Below are 24,326 nucleotides of genomic sequence, written 5' to 3' on the forward strand. Positions count from 1 at the left end.
CAGCTTAACACAATCCACATGTATTATCCTTCAGTTTCTGTGAGTCAGGAGTTTGGGCACATCTCAGCTAGGTCCTCTGCTTAGGGTCTCACAATGCTGAACTCAAGGTGCCTCATCTGGGGTCTTGGGCTGGGATCTCATCTAAAGGTTCCACTGGGGAAGGAGCCACTTCCTCAGTTGCATGGTTGTTGGCTACATTCAGTGTCTTGCAGAGGTAAGACTGAGAGCTTCTGAATTTTTGCTGGCTCCTGGACAGGATCTTTCCTTAGCACTTGGAAGCCATCTGCAGTTCCTTGTCATGTGGGGTTTCCCAGCCTGGCTTTTGCCACCTCATAGCCAGCAGGAAGAAAGAGACTCTAGCAAGACAGATGCTACAAGCTTATATAACATAATCATGTAATCATTTACAAATAATCAGGTACAGCCCATCACCTTTGTCATATTGTTTCGGTTAGAAGCAGGTCATGGGGGATCACACAAGGGTGTGGACCCCCCAGAGGCAGCAATCACTTAAGACTCTGTTGGTCTCATAGAGATAGATGGAATACACACCACATTACAGTAGTTCAACTGTAGATCAGCATTAAAATTTAATTGAATTTTCATTAAAATACACATAAGCATTTAATCACTCTGTGGTGGGGCTACACACTCTATACTTTTAAAATAATAAAAACCTGCTTGCTCAATTAGCATGAAGTGTAGGCATAACCTAAGAGACCTCATTGCGTTTCTGCATTTTAGTGTGAAAGCATTCACTGAAATCCAATCATGATATGTCTTTAGGAAATTAAAGCATAAAACCTCTGTGTCTAAAGTTTGCATGGACTTAGAAGTACACTTAATGTTGTAATACCACTTGGTTTCAAATTTTCTGATGATAAATGATGCTAGGGTAGATTCTAGTTAGGCTGACATTTACAGTTTATAATCTGACTTTGTGTTTTCCTTTCTCTCGAGGTGTGATAGCAGTTGTGATATTTATCTTTCTCTGCATCACTGCCATTGCTGTACGCATTTATCAACAGAGATGGCTATATGAAAAAAATGAGTCGAGTATTCCAAAAACTGGAGACAATGCTGAGACTGCTCTGAAAAGTGAGCTCAACATGCAAAGTACAGTCAATGAAAGCCAGAAAGAGTATTTCTTCTGATCAGCAGTGGTCGTTTACTTATTACTATGATGATGTGACCATCTTGCTAAGCCAGAGGCTCACAGTGGATGAAGCCCCCTGTCTTGGCCTCCTGGGACAGACGGTGGGTGTGCAGCAGCATCAACTTGCTCACGCATGGTCCCTGGAGGCTCTGCTCAGTGCTACTTCTTGATCTACTTATGTAACAGTGTCTTAGGTGTGCTCATTAATTACTGTTTGGCAGTTTCTGACTGTTCTGACTTGATCTCTAAAATTGAAATGTATTTTGCATAATTACTTTGGGTTTTAAGTGAGAATAAGAATTTGAGCTGTGGCCCTACTCTTAAAAATTCAACACGGAAGTTTATGAAAGTCAAAGTTGGACTCTAATGTTTTATGTTACATGGAAACCTACGTTATGCTTCCTTTATCAATCACCTGCTGACATTTATAAACCGGGAAGTGCTGCTCGGATGGCCTTCAGCTGCATTCCCATATTCCTGTGAACCAGAGCCCAGTGGCCAAAAATGCATTAGAAACCTGAAAAACATTTTTTTGGCTGATTGTTTTTACTATGTGTCTCTTTTAAATAAGTTTTGCTACATTTTAGTGATGAAATGAGTGTTGAATGTCAGCTATGAAATTCTGCTAGTAAGTTCAGATACAGAACAGAGAATTCATAGGTAGAAAAATGTGTAAATGATTTCAATCTGTGATAATTCACTCATCTTTCTTTGTAATTTGTCATTATACTCTCTGTAAATTGTAATAACGATCACCTAATGAGCTCACAAAAATGTATATTTTCTAACTGAACTTGTGCCCGTATATAAACTCCATGTTTAACATTGGAAATGTATCCTCCATCCACATCTGAATGAAATATAATCCTAAATTTATTTCATTTATATATGAGGTGATTAAGTCACTTCACTTTTCTTTGTAGTCCTGTGGGGGTTTTTTCTGAAGGTTATGTCAGCAACCCTTTGATTTCCTGTGACTGGCCATTTATTAGGGAAGAAGTCACATTTGAACCAAATATCTTCATTTTCCTTTCTAAATTTTGAGCCGATCTAGGCAAAACATTCCCTGAGTTATCCTCTTACCTTTTTACTACTTGGAATATCAGCGAAAGGATGCTTATGTTAAGGGAAGATACAGGTTATATGATTTGAACTAAATTTGTCATTCCAGTCAAGATTCTAGGATCTTGAGATACGTTTCCAATAGAGTACCCAAAATCAACTAGTTCATTTTAAGTAGGGTATATTTGAATACTAGGAGAGCAAAAAATTCATATTAACTCTGGGGATTGATCCAATAACTACTTTTGTGGCAGTGGTCATTAGATAATTTCATGGAGTCACCATTTGTGCTGAAAAGCCAGTTATATTAAAAATGCACTGCCTTCTCTATATCCCACCTGCCATGTGCCTGCCAGGTACTTACTTTGACCACAATAAGACTCTCTGGATTTATATGCATTTTGCCTTGCTATTACATTTGAGTGTACACTCAATTCTTTTTAAAGAATAGGAAAAGAGATCGTTTATATTGTCTTTTCTCAAAAAAATTTAATTATGGTTTTATATTCATTTCCTACACAGTGTAACAAACTACCACAAATTTACTGACTTAACACTACACACATTGATTATCTCACAGTTTCTGTGGGTCAGGATCTGGGCATGGGTTCACTAAGACTTCTGCAAGGCTGCAATCAAGTGTCTGCCAGCGCTGTGTTTTCACTTGGAAACTCAGCTAAGGAGGGATTTGCTTCCTTGCTCCCATGATTACTGATAGCATTCCATTCCTTACTGCTGGAGGATTGGTGGAGCGTGCTTCTTCAAAGCCAGCAGAGGAGAGAGAGGGACTCTAGAGCAAGTCTGCTAGCAAGAGGGAGTCTTGTATAATGTAACATGATCATGGGAATGACATATCATACCATGTGCCATATTCTGTTGGTTAAAAGCAAGTCACAGGTCTCACCCATACTCAAGGGGAGGGATTATATAAGGACCTGAACCAGCAGGCTGAGATCACACGGACCCCTTTAAAGTCCATCTACCATAATATTGTATCTATATTCAGGTTTCTTTAAATAAACGATGAAAAAAGTTTAGGATGTCACTATAGCAATATGTAAAGGACCTACCTTGGTAAATGAAAAACTACATATATGTAGTTTTTTTCCCAAAGGAATGTGCAGTTTGGGGAAGGATTCAACACAAAAATTATAGGCTCCATTAAATGCGTAGCTGAGTGTAAACATCATTAAATCACTGCAACTTTAACAAGTGATCACCTTATGTTCCAAAAGAATGCATTATTTTGGTACCTCAAATTTTACAGATTTACAGATAGTGAAATCCACTGCACCATGCTTTCTTTTCTAAAGGGAAAACTTTAAAATATTTTTACCAAACTTCAGTGATGCATCATCCACTTTCCCTGACTGATTTGTAAATTTTTCCTGCTTATTTGTTCATAAAATAACATTTTTGAATTAAATTAGGAAAATATTTTAAGAAAAATTGAATGAAATTTGAATTATGAAATTATATTGTTTCTCCCTTAAAATATTTAAAAATGTGCAAATGTATACATTCTGTAGTGGTGTGTATATTACTTTATCTCTACTGTATATATAGGGAATGCCATGATCTGTTAATATTATTATGGTGCTATTTAAATTACCATACGAAAAGTGAAACACAAAGTAATGGATATTTACCGACTACTACTACAAGTTAAAATACCTATCAATATAGGTATTTAAACCTTTGCCAGAGAACAATAATTTAACAATCACTAAGTTATTTGTTGAATGTTTACTAATACTCATAACTAGTTAAACATGACTTTCCCCAGACAGTTGGGTTTCTAGAGCACTAATTATATATACAGATTCCAGTTGCAAATAGCATTCTTCTATGAAATAAAAGTTCAAACATAATAATTCCTCAAGTTTTATTTTCAAATAAAAAAAGGAAAATAGCATATAATTAACACTTATTATTGGGACTAGAATTTAAGAATTTCTGTTTACTTCCTTATGAAGTGAACCCTTCCCCCCACTACCACCTCCCCAGTATTATTTAGTAATGTAGAAAAACATATTGGGGAATTTATATTCTGTTTGTCTAAATAAACACTACTTCGGGAATTTTTTTCAATTTCTTTCATGTAGAACATTTGATAGACAATAGCTTTCAATGGATTTTTAAAAATAAAATATGATGCTCATGGTCCTTGCCTCGAAAGAAGACAAATATGATTGAAGCACTTTCCATCTAGTATTAATTAAGTCTGACTGTGCAGTTGGATTATCAAGCCATTCTTTAAACCAAGGAGATGAAATGGACATATGTTAAATAAAAGCATGTTTATTGGGTTAATTAATCGACTGTTTTGTAACCCACGTACAGAAATGTTTGAGTCCCTCCATACCTTCAATAGATCCCGCTGTCTCTTTCCCCTTTTAAGTGTGTCTTATGGTGAGTTGGAACATGGAAGAAAGAATGAAAAAGAAAGTGATGGACATAAAATGGTCTGCACACAAAGTGGTGGGGGAAATGGATCTGGTGCTTATGTATACCCACAGCCTCACAGGCACCCATGGGCACATTTATAGGTTGGGGGATATTAATAGATTTTGTGCACATTGAAAATAACTTACTACTTCAGCTGAATAAAAATATTTTAATGATAGGTCTATGGACTACCTAAACCCACATATGACTATTATCACTTTTTGAAAGGATGAAAGTATTCATAAACAATGGTTTAGCAAATTTAAGTTCAGGAAAAAAATCAAATTTTTATCAAAAACAAAAAACAATTCATATTCGCAGAAGCATAGAGATTGTCTATTGGCAGGAGCCTTAAATAGCCTGCCATCCAATCCTTTCCTCTCCCTTCAGAGGCCTTCTAAGCAAGTCTAAGTTGCTTCGTCCAGGGTAACAACCATTTATTAGTAGTTAAGTTCGGTTCCCTGAGCCTCGTTTTGCTGTACAAGTTCTCACAGGTGCAGCTCCTGCTAGCTCCTGCTGAAAGTTTCATCAGAACATCAGCCACTCATATGTGCTGTAAGTTTAGTACAAGTATGGGTGGTGTTTTAGGAAGATAGGTGTGTGTGCCTAAGATGTGTGACTGAATTTATCATACATAGATCACATTGCTGGGAAAATAAGCTGCTACTTCCTATGAAACCTCTGTTTCAGAACTACTAGTAATGCAGTACATTTGCCATCCTTTGATTATGACTGAAAAATGACGTATATTCACTTTACTGTATTATTATTATTATTATTATTATTATTTGCAGTACGCGGGCCTCTCACTGTTGTGGCCTCTCCCGTTGTGGAGCACAGGCTCCGGACGCACAGGCTCAGTGGCCATGGCTCACGGGCCCAGCCGCTCCGCAGCACGTGGGATCTTCCCGGACCGGGGCACGAACCCGTGTCCCCTGCATCAGCAGGCGGACTCTCAACCACTGCGCCACCAGGGAAGCCCTACTGTATTATTGTTTGTGTTAAAAGTGTTACCAAATGCAGGTTTGTGTGCCCGATGCACAGTGAGGCCAAACAAACTGAAGTTTTTGAGTAGATAACTGTTTACTGCAGGGTCATGCAAGGAGATGGGTGGCTGGTGCCCAAAAACCCACAACTCCCTGAAGGGTTTCAGCAAAGCATTTTTCAAGACAAGGTGAGGGAGGGGCATGGTTAGTTGTTGCCAACTTCTTGGTGCTGGAATCCTTTGTTCCTGCTGCTGTCAATGTGGGTCAGGTCATGATGTTCCTATAAACAGCTAACAAGACAAATGTTATCCTCTCTTCTGCAACTTTTTATCTCTATATAAAAGGAGAAGTGTTATACTTTTAAAGGTCAAAGCCTTGAGAATACAGACTATTCTGTATATTTCAGGCTATAGGCAACATTCTTTTACAAAATGTGCAGAGCCAACGTGACCAAGCACAGGCAACAGAGCACATAGGTTAAAGTAAAAGGAACATATAATATGGAGTCCGACTTGTTCTTCTCTATTACAAAAGGATGAGATGCTGGATTCAGAGTTTATCACTGACTTACAAATGCTCTCAGGTCGAAACTTGCCCTTTAGATTTGAAAAATGAAATTTTATAAACTACCTAACATTTAAGAAATTTCTTAACATAGAACATCTATAACTGAATGTAGAACTTTGCATAACTAATCTTTGACTTTAATTCTTAAAAGCAACCAATGAGGTAAAATGTTTATAATTATCCCCTCTTTACAGATCAGACACCTGCAGCACAAGGGCTTTCATTGCTTAGATGAGTGTCACACAGATAATTAATTCCCGATAGACACAGTGGAATGCAGGTCCTGACACTTCTAACAGTTGACTTGCTCCCATTTTCTGCAGCAAGTAAATATAAACCGTGGCTAGATTTACCTTTTGTTTCAATCTTTGAAGATATGATTTATATGTTTAAAAATATGAAATTCAAACTGTTCTGCCTAGGAACACACTCACACTGACACACACACACACACACACACACACACACACACACACACACACACGCATGCAAGACTTTCTACCTACCGGTGCCAAATTTATTCTTTGAATGTTTCCTAGAATGTTTAATGTGTATAGAGAAGTACCCATGTTTTCTTTACTGCTCAAAATTTTAAGCACATATGAATCAATCAAATAGAATTTTTCTGAACATTTTATATACTTCCACAATATACAAATTAGCTTATAAATATTAGCTTTATAAATAAAATCAGGCTGACTAAAACCATCATCAAATTACCTTAAACATTTTATTACTTAGAATGTTTAATATGTGAGTTTCTCCTAAATTTTTAAATTAACTTTAAAATCAGAAAAAAGAACACTCATTATGAATGTGATTACAAAAATTTTTGTAACACTTATGCGCAACCTATTACAAAGCCATTGACAATGTGGTTTATATTCATTTGTGTTGTTTTCAATGTTTCTACTTTGCTGAGGTTATAGCAATACTTATGCTCATACCTTCTAGGGGATTTAACAATTTGCTTCACCTAGAAAAAAACTATATCTCTCAGACCAGCCAGGGTTCAAGGTTTCAGCTGCCAGCCAAGGATTCTTGGCCAGGACATGTACTGGCTGTATCTTCCAGTGTCTTATGAATAGACTGTGAATTCATTATTTTGCCATGCTGGTTGACCTGATAGCTATTTGGTTATTTTATGTGATTTTCAGGACCTCTGTTTAAGAATCCACCAGTGCAGGGGACATGGCTTCAATCCCTGGTCCGGGAAGATCCCACATGCCATGGAGCCACTAAGCCTATGTGGCACAACTACCGAGACTGCACTTTAGAGCCCACGAGCCACAACAACTGAGCCCGCATGCCACAGCTACTAAAGCCCACGCACCTAGAGCCCATGCTCTGCAAGAAAGGGAAGGCACCACAATGAGAAGCCCATGCACTGCAACGAAGAGTAGCCCCTGCTCACGAAACTAGAGAAAGTCCACACACAGCAATGAAGACCCAAGGCAGCCAAAAATTAATTAATTAATTAATTTTTAAAAATACACATTCATTAAAAAGAAGAAAGAAAGAAACTAGTTAATTGCAATTTTATCTCCATGCTGGAAACATTTGGGCCATTATACCTATGAGCATAGAGGAGTAATAGAAGTAATACAATGGACTATTACTCAGCCATAAAAAGGAACAAAATTGGGTCGTTTGTAGAGACGTGGATGGTCCTAGAGTCTGTCATACAGAGTGAAGTAAGTCAGAAAGAGAAAAATAAATATATATTAATGCATGTATGTGGAATCTAGAAAAATGGTACAGACGAACCTATTTGCAGGACAGGAATAAAGACACAGATGTAGGGAATGAACCTGTGGACATGGTGAGGGGGGTGGGATGAATTGGGAGATTGGGATTGGTATATGTGCGCTGCCATGTATAAAACAGATAGCTAGTGGGAACCTGCTGTATAGAACAGGGAGCTCAGCTCAGTGCTCTGTGGTGACCTAGATGGATGAGATAGGGGGGAGGGTGGGAGGGAGGTCCAAGAGGGAGGGGATATATGTATACATACAGCTGATTCACTTCATTGTACAACAGAAACTAACACAACATTGTAACGCTGACTCTACCCCAATTAAAAAAAAAAAAGAGAGAGTGATGTGGTCCTCCATATCAGGAGAAACTCACAGTTACAGGAACAAGGACACCTGAGGGCCAGGCCCTGATTGCCCCCCACATTTGGGGCCTGCACACCAGGATCAGATTTTTAAGCTGCATGATTACTAAAGTACCCACCTTTCTCTTGTATGCAAATGCAGGCATTCAACCTAGAGTTCTATACTCAGAAGATTTTGAAAAAGGAGGGCAAAGTCAAGATATTTTGGATAAACAAAAAATGAGCAAGTCTGTCCCGTTAAGAGCCTCATTAATGAAATTTTAATTAATTGTGCTGCTCAGTAGAAATTTCTATGAGGATAGAAAAGTAGTTACCAGCCACACTGAGCATGTGAAATACGGCTAGTCTTGTAAGCAGCTCTTCACAGGAAACCACCCTCAGCAGGAAACCCCTTGCCTTTGCCACTTTAGCAAAGCTATATTGTAACTAACTTTTAACCAGTCACCCCCATGGTCTACTTTTCTCCCGCAGGAGCACTCCTTTCAAATCTTTTAATCACACAATACCTTGCTTATCTTGTTGGTTCCTTCTGTACATCAAAAGAAGTAGGAATGAAGAATAAGTAATTAACCGATGACCAGATCTCTTCCCTAGATTCCCCTTCAGTAATCTCAGGAACAAACTGTGTGACCAAACTGTGTGAACAAGGTAACATCTAGAGGAAGATCACAAAAAGTCCACGAGCCTGCATGCAGTGGGGGATGGCGAGGGCTCTGACCCTCTATCTCAGTAATTAACTGAGATTACTTTACTTCTCTCCTTTAAAACTTTCATGGCTGAGCAGACTCTTCGGAGGTGGTTTTTTGGAGACAGAGCCCACCATCTCCCCAGATTGCCGGCATTCTGGTTAAAGACAACTTTCCTTTCTACCAACATTTATGAGTTTTTCTAAGCGGCGAGCAGCAGGACCCGATTCATTCGATAACACTCTGACTTAGGAACTAAATTTTAATTTTGTTTAATGTTAATTACTTTAAATTTAACTAACCACATGCGGCTAATGGTTACCATATTGGATGTCACCAAAAGATGTAAAACAAGCACAAAGAAAGCATTCCTAGGAACTGTAAGGTCTGAGATGAAAGAAGGAATGAGGTGCACAGAGTTAAATATGTGAATAAATCAGAATAAGAACTGAATATACAAAATAATAATAATAATAATGTTCTTGTAGAACGTTTAAAAAGAATGAATAACGTCAATAAGATGGTGAATCTATTAATATTCAGATAAACTTAATATTAATAACATGGTAATTATATACCGTTCAACTTAATTTGTTCTAGGTTCTTACATTGTTAGGGAAGAGGGTAAGGGCATGGTTAAAAAAGAGAGACTCTGGGCTTCCCTGGTGGCGCAGTGGTTGAGAGTCCACCTGCCGATGCAAGGGACACGGGTTCGTGCCCCGGTCCGGGAAGATCCCACATGCCGCGGAGCGGCTGGACCCGTGAGCCATGGCCGCTGAGCCTGCGCGTCCGGAGCCTGTGCTCCACCAACGGGAGAGGCCACAGCAGTGAGAGGCCCACGTACTGCAAAAAAAAAAAAAGAGAGAGGCTCTGCTTTACAAGACCAGTAAAGAGCCAAAGGAGCATGGCTGGGAGAAAATTATTTTAGTATTCTGGATTGAGCCCTTTGTATTTAGGGGCAGACAGCTGGCCACTGGCAGCTCCAACTATCCAGCAACCCTTTTTTAAAGGGATTAAAGGGGTCAGGGAGCAGAGTCACATGAGGCATTTACACAAAAGCTATCCTTTGTATCTGATTCTTCCTTCCCACCTGAGCAGTGGGGTGTTACAGAGTGTTTGGAGCTGTGTGGTCCTCTCCTCTTAGATAAAGTGTCCCAGGCAGGAAGAGGATCCTAGACATCAGCAGTCAAAAATCTTTTCACAAAAAGTCCAAGTCCTGGTGGACTCAAGTTCGTCACTTATTCAAGGAACAATTCCTCCAATGTAACACAAAATATTTCAGGATAAAAAAGCACATTTGTGATAGCAAAGCCAGACAAAGATAATATAAAAGACAGGTTTAGAGGATGGCTTGTTGAAGGCTGTACCCAAGGAAAGAATGTTGAATCTTGTCAATGCTTTTTCTGCAACAACTGAGATGATCATGTGGTTTTTGTCCTTCATTCTGATAATGTGGCATATTATACCGATTGATTTTCATATGTTGAATCATCCTCGTATTCCAGGGATAAACCTTCCTTGGTCAAGGTGTATATCCTTTGAACATACGGTTGAATTCATGTTGCTAGTATTTTGTTGAGGGTTTTTGCATCAAAATTCATCAGGGCTATTGGTCTGTAATGTTCTTTTCTTGTAGTTTCTTTATATGGCTTTGGTATCATGGTAATACTGGCCTCATGGATTGAGCTTGGAAGTGTTCCCTCCTGTTCAATTTTTTTGAAAGAGTTCCAAGAGGATTAGTGATAATTATTCTTTAATTGTTTGGGAATTCTCCAGTGAAGCCATCTGGTCCTTAGCTTTTCTTTGTTAAGAGGTCTTTGAATACTGATTTAATCTCCTTACTAGTTATTGATCTGTGTAGAATTTCTAGTTCTTCATGATTCAGTCTTGATAAATTGTGAGTTTCTAGGAATTTTTCCATTTCTTCTTGGTTATCTAATTTGTTAGCATACAACTTTTCATAGTATTCTCTTACATTTCTTTTTATTTCTGTGGCATTTGTTGTAATGTTCCCTCTTTCATTTCTGATTGTATTTATTTGAGTCTTCTCTATTTTTTTCTTACGTAATGTAGCTAAAAACTTGTTGATCTTTTCGGGCTTCCCTGGTGGCGCAGTGGTTGAGAGTCCGCCTGCCGATTCAGGGCACACGGGTTCGTGCCCCGGTCCGGGAAGATCCCACGTGCTGCGGAGCGGCTGGGCCTGTGAGCCATGGCCGCTGAGCCTGCACGTCTGGAGCCTGTGCTTCGCAACGGGAGAGGCCGAAACAGTGAGAGGCCTGCATACCGCAAAAAACAAACAAAAAAAAACTTGTTGATCTTTTCAAAAACTCAGTATCATTGAAAAATTTTGTCATGTGTTACAACATGGATGAATCTTGAAGACATTATGCTAAGTGATATAAACCAATCACAAAAAGATGACTGCTGTATGCTTCTGTGTATATGAAGTGTCAAAATTATGTAAATTCATAGAAATAGAAATTATAATGGTGATCACCATGGGCTGGGGAAAGGGGGAAATAGGGAGTTTTTTGATGGGTATAGAGTTTCAGTTTTATAAGATATAAAAGTTCTGGAGATCCGTTTCACAGCAAGGTGAGTATACTTAATACTACTCAATCTGGATGCTACACTTAAAAATGGTTATGATAGGAAATTTTATGCTGTGCTTTCTTTTATGACAGAACACACACATCCCAATGAAAGCCTACTCCTTCTAGCCAAAGGACACAGGAAGGGCAGCCTACAAGACAGAAAACTTTTAGACAAGAACTGCTCTTCTCCAGACAACACCACAGAAAAATCTGTAGTCCCATCCTCAAACATGCTACCAAATATCACATAGAGATCCTGGACTTCTACCCTCACAAAGCTATAATGACTTACCCCAATCCATGCTCCCCACCAGTGTAGTGTCAGAGAAGGTTCATTAAGCAGTCCCGACATTCATCCCCACCTGTTGGTATCATGGAAAGCACATGGGAGGCTGGATTTTCACCCCTACCCAGTAGTAGTATGGTGCCCCCACAGGGGTGATGGCAAAAGAGGTCTGGTGGGTAGTCAGGACTTTCCCTACCTGCCTTGTAAACAAGACCACTCCCTGCTCCCAGAAGCGCTGTTGGAGGCCATAGAGAGAGAAGTCACAAGATACTTCTACCTGTGCCAGCCAGGGAGGTATCGTAGAGACCCTAGTGTGGAGTCAAAACCCCACCCCTGCCTAGGAGTAAAAAGAATCCCTCATGGGAGATCACAGGAGGCTGAGTGGAAGCATTTCTACTCTACCTGCCAGAACTAAGCTGGTATTCCCCACTTCCTCTGCATGACCGGTGTGAAAATAAGCTAGCTAAAATAGGAGGTTTAAAGAAGATGCACATTCTCATTATATTTATGAGGTATTATATTTATACCCCAAATATTCAGTTTCAGTAGAAAATCATCCATCATATCAAGAATGAAGGAAGATCCCAAACAGAATGAGAAAAAACAATCAATAGATCCCAAGACCAAGGTGGCAGACATGTTAGAATTATCTGACAAAGACATTAAGTCAGCTCTCATAAAAAAGGTTCAATAAGCAATTATGAGCAAATCAATTGGACTATTCTATGTAGATGTGTAAATCTTTTTGAGGTTATTCTACTTGGAGTTTGTTAAACTTCTTGGATGTGTAGATTTTGATTGTTTTAATAAAATTTGATGAGTTTTTAGCCAATATTTCTTCAATAAATTTTTTTCTGTACCTTTTTCTTTCTTTTCTCTTGCTGGAATTCTTATTATGCATATGTTGGTATACTTAACAGTATTCCACATCTCTCTGATGCTCTGTTTATTTTTATTCATTTTTTCTTCATTCAGCTCCTTAGATTGGATAATCTCACTTAACTTATCTTCAAATTTAATTATTCTTTCTTCTTCCAGTTCAAATCCATTATTAAATTTTTCTAGTGAGTTTTAAATTGTAGTGAGAACTTCTATTAGTTCTTATTTATAATTTCTATGTCCTTATTGATTTCTCAATTTGGTGAGACACTATTATCGTACTTTACTTCAATTCTTTAGAGGTGGTTTGCTTGGTTTACATTCTTTGCATGTATTTACAATAGCTGATTGAATATTTTTGTCTACTAATTCCAACAGCTAGGTCATATCAGGAGATTTTCTGTGGTTGATTGTTTTCCAGTTTCTTTGCATGTCTCATATCTTTTGTTGAAAACTGAACCTTACAGATACTATATTGTAACAAGTCTGGTATCAAATTCTTTACTCTTCCCTGAATTTCATACTATTGCAAGGTTTCTGTTGTTATTGTTATTGTTTCTCTCACTGATCCTTATTTATCTAGGTACTTTTTTGGACTAATTATACAGATTCTATACTCCCTGGAGTGTGTGGCCACTGAGTTCTCTTCTCACTTTTAAAAAAATTTTTGTTTTTATTTTTAGGCCAATATTCCTAGAGGCCACTGCTGGTTAGTATGATTTATTGGTCAGCCAAAGATCTACAAGATTTCCTCAAACTCCTCATTTGTATGTCTTCCACTCTTTGACAAGGGAATCTATGTGAGAAGGCTTGCCTTCAAACTTCAAGCAGTTTATAAGGCAGCCTTAGCTTTCACTTCCTGCTTGTGCAGGGCCTCAAGGTTGAGTGACTGGTTTCTTCTCCTTTCCCAGGTCTTTACTGGGCATGCACAAAGTATTGCACCTGTACCCAGCTTTTTAGATACTCAGGAATATATGAAGATTTTAATAGTTCTTTTGGTTATCTTCTTTTCCAGAAATTCCTTTTAAAATGCCAGCTAAGCTCTTGTTTGCCTCAACTGAAATAATAGACTTAAACAGCTGCAATGTCCCCAAAAGATTGTTATGGTTTCAGAAATACACTGGGGATAGGGCATATCCTTCCTTGCTTCCCTCTCCCTTTTGATCTGAGCTCTGAGTTTAATCAAATAATCACAAAAGCCTGGAGCTAGAGATTTTCCATAAAGCTGGACATTTCGAGAGAATTTTGACTATGCCATTGGGGATGTTTTAAATGAAGCTCCAAAATAGGTCAATCCTCTCCATTGGTTGTGAGACTGTCAATGACTATCATGCCACAGAGCTGGGGGTGGGTTGGGGGGAGGATGGGAATTCAAACACTCCAAATACCATTATCATACCAAGGTTTAGTAGTTTCTTTCGGACAGGTGGTTTTCAGTTTGTTCTGTGGCTTGGGTAATTTTCAGAGCTCAAAAATAGTTAAATTTAAATGTCTCACTGGCATTTTGTTGTTTTTTCATGGGAGAGCAGTTTGCCAAAGTGCTCACTCTGCCATTTAGGAAACATGCATTCCAGTGTGTTTTGTGGTTGGACTAGGTCAGCAGTCCTCCTGCAGTGTTCCCACAAGCTGCTCTGGTTCTCCTGGTTTCTGACAGTTTGTGATCATGACCAAACTGCTCTGCTACTAACATTGAAAAAAGTGATATTTTCCTAATTCATAGGAAAAATACATTTCCTCTGTTAGGTTTAATTTTGTTATACTTTTGGCATTTAACATCACCTGTTATTTAATATCAGCTGACATCTGATCTAGCACAAGTTATATATTAGAGTTACTCCTGGTTTAGTCTATCAACGATGCATGTACTCTTCAAGAATATTTTTAGAGGTGGGTGAGCAGGGCCTGCAATACAACTCATTATTTTATACCCTCGAGCATATATCTTAATAATTTGTATTTAGTGGACGTTCAATTTGTAAAGAACTGTACATAGAAACAGAAAGAAGCAATTATAATTCATTGTAGGAAGTAGAATGAATCGACACTTTCTGGCTGAGAGAAGTATGCAGACAAAATACAGTGAGGCATAGCCTGAATTCAAGGCATCACAGGAAGTATGGTTTTAAAAAATAATAATTGTGTGCATTCATAAACATATTAGTCCAGGTCATTGGCTGTGAAGATTCCAAGGGTGTCTAATGTGGGGATTCCAGAGCATGATTTGGAGGAAGCCTTTTGCTCACCAAGCTACTGAGAACCCACATGACAATAATGTCACTACAGAGACATGGAAACCACTTGAAATGATGGTAAATGTAGCACAGCGGTATGGACAGAAATGAGGGAAGAGAACCAGAAAGCAGACCAAGTAGCCTGAGAACCTCCAATGATTATTTCCATCTTTGTTCAGCCACTTTTTCAAAAAAGCTGGCATTTTCTTACGGTCATCTGTTCTGCAAAGATTCTTCAGAATCTTTATGCTGCTGCTGATTTTGAAAGTTCATGCCCCCGTGAAAGAGAGAAAGAGGTCCCCCTTCTGGAGCTGAGGTTTATCTGCATCTTTTCTGATAGACAATTGGTTGTCCAAGCCAGAGAAGGAGAGGCTGAGCAGGGCAGGTGCTTGGTAATGCAAAGCTGACCATCCACAGTACAAAGATATTTCCTGCTCTTTGTTTTCCAAATGGTGACAATTCATTCTTTTTCTCTCTCATAAACAGGTGAAAGCTGCTTTGTTTCCCTTCCCTCCAACTCAGCGTCTCACAAGGACTGGTAGGGAATTTACATTGTAAACTTGGTCTTTAAAATATGGTTCATAATAACCATTTTCTCTTGCAAACTGAATTGTGTCCATGTGGCTGTGACCCTGAATGGTCACAAAGGAAAGGAATGGTCACTTTACATTTCTAGACCTCAATGTTATTATTGACTTGGGCTTATTTACATAATGAGGTTAAAATCATTTAAACATAGGTTTTGTGTGATCAATTTCCTGGTCATAAAGCACTCTTATTTAGAACAAAACTTTTCTGTTGGAAGGCTTTCTGATACTTTCTTAGTCATCCGTCGAACATATAATTTTATTTTCTTCCAAAAAAACTGTAGGTATCCAGATAAGGGCATGCTCTCATGCATCTCCTTTACTTCTTGGTTTTAACATATGCAGAATGATTAGCAACTCAGTACTGAAGACACTAAGTAAAGCACAATTTTAACACTAGTGCCCCCCCTTCACCTCCAGAACATATGTGTTATTCTGATTTTTTTTTAAATCCTATGTCTTCTGAACACATGACCTAGACATCTGTGATAAAACCCTGGGGAATGAAAGAACTCATTGTGAGGCCATCATGTGGTCTGCATGCATGTGAATATTTCATGCATCATCATCTGCATTTTATAGCTGTGCTATGCATACGTACTGGTACATTGCTGCTAATACTCTCTGCACACTGAAGTCCAGTCTGTAGTTTTCTTTATTTACCATGAGGATGTTATGCTGGGAGAAACTGCATGGTGCCTTCCTTCGAGAGATTGATATCTAAAGGAATTAGAATTTCCTTCCATAACAGTGACCAGAACTATAAGCAGAAGCGCTTCTGATGTGCCATCTGAAATTGTTCAAACATCTGTCATCTGAATGGACCCTAGGAGCTTCTCACAGATTTTGGAGGGTGGAAGACTTCATATCCTGCAGGCACCAGCCTGTCATCTTTAAAGCCTGGTGGGCAGGCAGACAAGACCCACTCAGTATCACACCTGTTCACTGCTACACTGGCCACCTGCTGATACCTTAGCCAAGGGATAAAGGAGAAGAGGCAGTACAGAGGACAGCAGATTCCACATGGCATCCTAATTAGGTTCACTCATGAGCATTTCTGAGATGTGGGCTGTGTAGGGAAAGTGTGTGCCTCGGTGGAAAAGTGTGCATTGTCTGCATAGGACAGCTTTCTGGGTAATCTGATGCTGCCTCTATAGGAGCTATTGTACAACCCTGCAAGTTGTAGGTAACTGTCACCAATGCAGAATAATTCTTGCCTATAGACATGCAAATGAAATGTCTGGAGGGACAGCCCTCTTATGAAAAAACTGTTTGGCCTCCATTTGTGCATTCTGCTTGGTTCTTTTATTTAATTAATAAGTTCAACAAAATCTTTTTTAAAAAATATTTTTATTGGATTATAATTGCTTTACAATGTTGTGTTAGCTTCTGCTGTATAACAAAGTGAATCAACTATACATATACATATATCCCCATATCCCCTCCCTCTTGAGCCTCCCTCCCACCCTTCCTATCCCATCCCTCTAGGTCATCACAAAGCACCGAGCTGATCTCCCTCTGCTATATAGCAGCTTCCCACTAGCCATCCATTTTACATTTGGTAGTGTATATATGTCCATGCTACTCTCTCACTTCGTCCCAGCTTCCCCCTCCCCTGCTGTGTCATCAAGTCCATTCTCTATATCTGCATCTTTATTCCTGCCCTGCCACTAGGTTCACCAGTACTGCTTTTTTAGATTCCATATATGTACGTTAGCATATGGTATTTAAACAAAATCTTTAATGCATGTTTTTTTATATGTTTATGAGAGTCATGATTTTCTCCTTTCTGGAAATTATCTTTAATAACTGCCAGGAGTGATGTCACCAAGATGGAGATATAGGTTGTTCCTGACTTCACTCCCCCTTGCAAGAAGAGCAACTAACAACTATTCATAAACAAGATAGAACTGAGAGAATCCCAGAACATGGGAATGAGGCTGAAGCACTCCCTGTACCACAGAGACCAAGACTGACTGTGTTAGAAAGTTAAGAGGAACACTGACTGCATTGCCCCTCTCACAGGACAGGGCAGCATCACACAGAGAGGTCTACCCTGAGCCTATTGTTCCTCTAGTGGGAAAAGAGTCCACGGGGGTCAACCAGCACACCTAGCATTGTGGGTTGCTTTGTGGGAGTCCCTACTGTGGTCTCACCCCCATGGGGATTGTAGGGGATTTGCAGAGCTCAACAACTGGGAATCTGACTATGATCAGAGAAAGGGGGTAGGGGCTTACAACAACCAGCACATGGATCTTGGCAGACTGAGTCCATACCTGCAGTGCCTAAGTAATAACCCCAACAAGTGGCTTTGCTAATCTGCAGAACCAACTTGGTGGCAGACTCTGACCAGAGAACTCATTGGGGTGCAGAACTGCCTGCTTCAGGTCCTCAAAGGAAGAATTTTGCCAGCCCTGGAGCCTGGTTTGCCCATAACCCCCCATCCACTAGGAAGAGTGTCTCCTGGCCCCATCTGGCCAGAGGGCTGGTGAAAGCCTCTGGAAGCTGTGTAACCAGCAATGCAAAAACCAAGAAGTGGGTAGGCAGTGTTGATCAATCCCAGAATAAAGCCAGTACTAGGCATGGAGGGTTCCATGGCTATAACCAGAAGGGAGATTAATTCATAGTCAAGGCTGAGGGTAGCTCTTGGCTCCCCAAAATGGGAGAGGCCTGGAGTGGCCTTTCTCCATCCTGCCCAGGGAAGGAAACTGAGATACAACCTCACTTGCTGTGGAGAGTGTCTCCTGGACCCATCTGATCAGAAGGGCAGGCGAGAACACCTGAAACCTGTGTAAGCCAGCAACACTCAAACCCAGAGACATGCAGGCAGAGCTGATAATGGGCAGACCAAAGCCCGTGGCCCTGTTCCATCAAGGAACTTGGGGCATGGATTGGCTTGAGGTAAGACAACAAAAAGTTTTACCAGCTTTAGAGCTGCTTCTCCCACTGATTTTGCTTATTAGGGTTAATCCTTTTTTTCTGATGAGTCTGGCTAAAGGTTTATCAATTTTGTTTATCTTTTCAGATCTCAGTTGTATTATCTTCTATTTTTTTTAGTCTATTATGCTCTGATATTTATTATTTCTTTCCTTCTACTAATTTTGGGTTTTGTTTCTTCCTTTTCTAGTTCCTTCATGAGTAAGGTTAGGCTGTTTATTTGAGATTTTTCTCATTTCCTGAGGTGGGCTGGTATCACTATAAACTTTCTTCTCACAACTCCTTTTGCCGTGTCCCATAGGTTTTGGATTGTCCTGTTTTTGTTTTCATCTTCCTCCAGGTATTTGTTGCTTTTTTCTTTTATTTCTTCAGTGACCCAGTGGTTGTTTAGCAGCATATTGTTTAGCCTCCACGTGTTTGTGTGTTTTTTAAGTTTTTTTTTCTCATAATTGATTTCTAGACTCATAGCATTGTGACCCGAAAACATGTTTGATATGATTTCAGTCTTCTTAAATTTACTGAGACTTCTTTTGTGACCTAGCATGTGACCTATCCTGGAGAATGTTCCATGTGTACTTGAAAAGAATGTGTATATTCTGCTGCTTTCCTATGGAAGTTCTACTTCTGTCTATTAAGTCCATTTGGTCTAATGCATCATTTGAGGCCAATGCTTCCTTACTGATTTTGTCTGGCCAATCTATCCATTGATGTAAGTGGAGTGTTAAAGTCCTTATTATTATTGTGTTACTGTCAATTTCTACCTTTTTTTATGTTATTTATTTGCTTTATGCATTTAGGTGCTCTTATGTTGGGTGTATATATTTTTTCAATTGCTGTATCTTCTTAGATTTATCCTTTTACCTTTATGTAATGTCCTGCTTTGTGTCTTGTTACAATCTTTGTTTTAAAGTCTATTTTGTCTGATATAAGTATTGCTACCCTGGCTTTCTTTTTCTTTTTCTGTAGAATACCTTTTTCCATCCTTTCACTTTCAGTCTGTGTGTGTGTCTTTAGGGCTGAATTTAGTCTCTTGTAGGCAGCATATATATGGGTCTTGTTTTTGTAGCCATTCAGCCACAATGTCTTTTGACTGGAGCATGTAGTCTATTTACATTTAAAGTAATTATTGATAGGTATGTACTTACTGCCATTTTAATAACTATTTGGGGATTGTTTTGTAGTCTTTTTTGTTTTTTTCTTCTTCTTTTGCTCTCCTCCCTTGTGATTTGATGACTATCCTTAGTATTATGTTTGATTCCTTTCTCATTTTTGTGTATGTATCTATTATAGATTTTTAGTGTGTCATTACCATGAGGTTTATATATAGCAATCTACATATGTACACATGTGATTATTTTAATCTACTGATCTCTTAAGTTGGAATTCATTTTAACAGCCCTGCATTTTTATTACCCCTCCCTCCCAACATTTAATGTATTTGACATCATATTTGACATCTTTTTGTTTTGTGCATCCCTGAAATATTTATTGTGGATATAGATGATTTTACTACTTTTGTCTTTTTAGCTTTATCAGTGACTAATCTACTACCTTTACTGTATAATTGCCTTTATCAATTAGATTTTTCCTTTGTAACTTTCATATTTCTAGTTGTGGCCTTTTCTTTTCCATTTAGAGAAGTCCCTTTAACATTTCTTGTAAACCTGGTTTCATGGTGCTTTTTAGTTTTTGCTTGCTGGTAAAACTCTTGATCTCGCCCTCAAATCTGAATGATAGCCTTGCCAGATAGAGTATTCTTAGTTGTAGGTTTTTTTCCTTTCATCACTTTAAATATATTGTGCTGCTCCTTTCTGGCCTGCAGAGTTTTTGCTAAAAAGTCAGCTGATAGTCTTATGGGAGTTCCCTTGTATGTAACTAGTTGCTTTTCCTATACTGCTTTTTTTTTTTAATTTTTAAAATATTTTAATTGAAGTATAGTTGATTTACAATGTTGTGTTCCATTACTGCTTTTAATAGTCTCTCTTTGTCTTTAATTTTTGCCATTTTAATTAAAATGTGTCTTGGTGTGGTCCTCTTTAGGTTGATCATGTTTCAGATTCTCTGTGCTTACTGGACCCGGATGTTGGTTTAGTTAGTGATATTTTCAGCTAATACGTCTTCAAAAATATTCTCTGCCCCTTTCTCTCTCTTTTCTCCTTCTGGGACCCCTATAATGTGACTATTAGTATACTCAGTGTTGTCTCAGAGGTCTCTTAGCCTGTCATAATGTTTTTAAAAATTCTTTTTTCTGTTCAGCTTGAGTGCTTACCCATTTCATTGTAGTTTCTTCTTTATATCATTTCTTTCTGCTAGTCTTCAGGTTGTTCTCATTGATAGTTTCTCTGTAAATAGTTGTAATTTTGATGTGTCTATGAGAGGAGATAAGCTCACAGTCTTCCTACTATGTCATTTTGGCCTTTCCTCTCCTTCTGCAATATCTTCTTTGATGCAATAAATAAAATACATTTTTCATTTTTGATATACTCATTCTCTATGTAGATATAATAAAATTTAAAGTATGTCCTTATTAGTCAGGCTTCAAAATTTGGGGGGATTTATTAATTAATAAGCAGATTATTTATAGTTTCTATTTAGTGCTATTCTCTACTTACAGGACACTATAAAATTTGCATTATTTGGGTCACGGAAAGCAGTATCTAAACAATAAACTCAGATTTAGAAGTAAAGATAACATATACATTTCTAAACAGCAAAACTGCCCTGGTTAGCTATTGGACTAGGTCATGAGTTATGGAATGCATTTAGTTGGTTGTGTTAATTACAGTTTGGCTTACTTTACTTTTTAATGAATGATTTGTAGTCCAACATCTTAAATACTTTCTCTACTCCTGGAATATGAGTTGCAAAGGACTGTCATTTCTAATTAAGCTCTCAAATATTAGCAATTCTTATAAATTATTTATAGTATGCCTGTTGGATGCAATCTGGATTGATGAGATTTTAGGAAAAATCTTGAAACACTTGAATTATTATTACCAGTCATCTGAAATCTGGGTTAGGCCAACAGAGATGCTAAACTCTAAGTGATAATACTCACATCATCTGGATTCAGCAAGTCCAGAATAACTTGTTCACCAGATTCTGGTTTTCATATTAGAGTCTTGCTGCTCCTTCTAAGTTTTCTTTGCTGAGTCCCCTTCGTGTAACTGCTGAGTGCCAGAGGCCCTCAGTGCCACTTGTGAATCTTCTCATGTAGCTATACTCTCTCTGTGGGTAATTCCACTGCCTCTCAATAAATTCAGTTTGAACTTCTCCAGACAAGTGTGATCATTTGTATGTCAAAAAGATAAATTAAAATATAAAATCATCCAAATGGAACTCTTGGCTTCCTCTTTCCCCGTCCTGACTTCCTCAATATTTTCTACACCAGTCAACACCACTGCTATCTACTGAGTTCCTCCAGTCCAAGACTCACATCATTCTTCTTTGGCCTCAAGTGTCTGGCTCACTGTTGCTTTGTGGTCCTAGAATGTGCATGGCACATAGGAGATGCTCACCTCTCTGTCACTGAAGCATTCAATGGGACATATTCCCTGAAAAGGCAGGAGAGATGAGGGTCCTGCCCTCCAAGGTGGGACATGTTAGGACTGTCCTTTGATCTGAGATGAAATGTTTCTTTTTATAAAAGTTGGGAAAAGGGAAAGGAAGGTAAGGGCACACATAGATGTGTTATTGTGCTACTGAAAATATGCCAAAGTCTTTTCTCAGTGAAGTGTGAACCAAGGACAGCTCATGTAGGTAGAAGTGACTTTAGGTTGGGATAGTTGAAAAAATTAGACAATATATCAAAGTGTATTCTGTATTAATAGGAGATAGAGCTTACTAGAGCAATGTAGTAGGACTGCTGGGCACTTCTGAGTGCTCATTTAAGATGGCTGTGAATTAATTACAGTGATGTCACTCAGCTTTTCTAATTTTATCCAGTAAAATTCAGCTACTTGGAGCTGGCATGAGATAGTTGGCTAAGTTCATTTTGATAAGAACTTGCAGAGTGAGTTTGAAGGAAGAATGAGGGGTGAAGAGCAAGCCTGCCCTTTGCTGATTTTACTGTTAACCATTCAGTCTTATTGTAATTGAGTGGAAGTCTATATTTTCAATAATGTAAAATCATACCTCTGCAGAGTGCTGGGTCTTCCATAAATCCTATTATAGACTATAATATATAGATCATAGAATATTCAATAATAATTGATAAGGGATCATATCAGGGTTCCTGCTGATCATTAGGACCTTAGCAGTGAACCCTATTAACCTGGCTTTTACTTGGCTAAGTGCTTTCTTTTCTGCTTTTGAATAGTTATTAAAGTAAGAGAATATGGCATATTAAGGTGTACTAATCAACTTTGCTGTCACAATAAACCACTCACAAACCTCAGGGCTTACAACAATAAACGTTTATTTCTTGCTATCTCTTTGGCAGTGGCTGTGGGTCTGCTCTTCACATGTGTTTTTCCTCTGACTCACTCATTCTCCTGCCTCCAGGTCCCACTGGTACTCAAAACCACCAGCCATGGCATGGGAAGAATTCAAAGTGACCCAGCTTATTGCCTGTTCACCTGTGCACAGACTCGGAAGACCTTCTTGTTTGCCCACACATGGAACAGGAGGTAGATCTAGATCAGCCCTTCCCCATTCACACAACAACTCTTACCCTATGCAGTGGTAAGGGAGGAGAATTTGAGATACTGCATAAGAATCCTGGAACTGTGCTAAGTCAACATTCACTGTGGCAGTGCCACACCCAATGGATGTTTCTTTGACTTTACGTGGTGTTTCTGCTGCACTTAATAATGTCAATTTCATCCTCAAAATTTTCATTTCATGACATCATTTTCTTTGACAGCACTCTCTCCAGATTTCCTCTCTTTTCTGGTCTCCCTTTTTCAGGACCCCTACAGCCTTCTTTCTCCCCTGTTTTCTATCTTCAGCCTTCACAGATACTTTGAGTCACCAGATTTATAGCTGAACTTTCAATCACCATTTCTTTGCTGATAACAATAAAATTATCTATCTATCTATCTATGTATCTCTCCAGATCTCATTCCTAAACTCCAAAGCCACATCCATTATTCGTTTATTGAAGTAGTAACCAATAGGAACTGTAGTGAGCACTGGGGATAGAGCTAGGAACAAAACAAAACCTCTCACCTTATGAGGCTTATATTGCAGTAAGGGGAATAATATAAATTTAAATAAACAAATGTATAACATGTCAGATAGCTATAGATGCTTTGAGGAAAAATTAAGCAGGATAAAGTAAGGGCTGGACAGACTGTCCTGGGATGTGAACTGAGGTTTGTTGTTCAATTTGGGGTGGTCAGCAGAGATCTGATCCCTGTAGAGCATCATATGATGGTAAGGAACACCTTAAGAATTAGCTTTGATCTTACCTTTGTTAGGCAGTTCAGAATCCCAGATCCTAAGTATGGAAATGTTATGACAGTGAGGTGAATAAAATCACAAAAAGGCAACAATTCATTCTGTGATTCAGCAGGCATAGTACAAGTGATGAGACCTTTGTTTCAATATTAAGATACTTAGGGAATCATCATTTTATCATGTAATAATAAATGCATTAGTCTAGCATTGATACATACACCAAAGTTGAATAAACATAAAAATATAGATATTATTTAATGCTATGTAGAGTAAAAACATCATAATTATTTAATAAATAAATTATAAACATTACCCAGCTAGTCCCAATGGCATGACTTTCTCGTAATGCAGATAAACAATATTTTTTAGTTCAAACTAAGCTCCTGTA

The 24,326-nt window shown here is 38.6% G+C and overlaps 1 protein-coding gene across 1 annotated transcript in view; it reads left to right on the plus strand.

Moving 5' to 3' along the window:
* Positions 1-1,154, plus strand: part of LOC307055085 (contactin-associated protein-like 3) — a gene marked incomplete at both ends in the record, with an annotated part of 178,242 nt that extends 177,088 nt beyond the window's left edge. Inside the window, one exon of the mRNA XM_079707030.1 lies at positions 961-1,154. Coding sequence (XP_079563156.1) covers positions 961-1,154 — 194 coding nt within the window. The remainder of the gene's footprint in view (positions 1-960) is intronic.
* Between the last annotated feature and the right edge of the window lie 23,172 nt (positions 1,155-24,326).

This window comes from Hyperoodon ampullatus (assembly GCF_949752795.1).
Source record: "Hyperoodon ampullatus genome assembly, chromosome: 6".
NCBI classification, from domain to species: Eukaryota; Metazoa; Chordata; class Mammalia; order Artiodactyla; family Ziphiidae; genus Hyperoodon; species Hyperoodon ampullatus.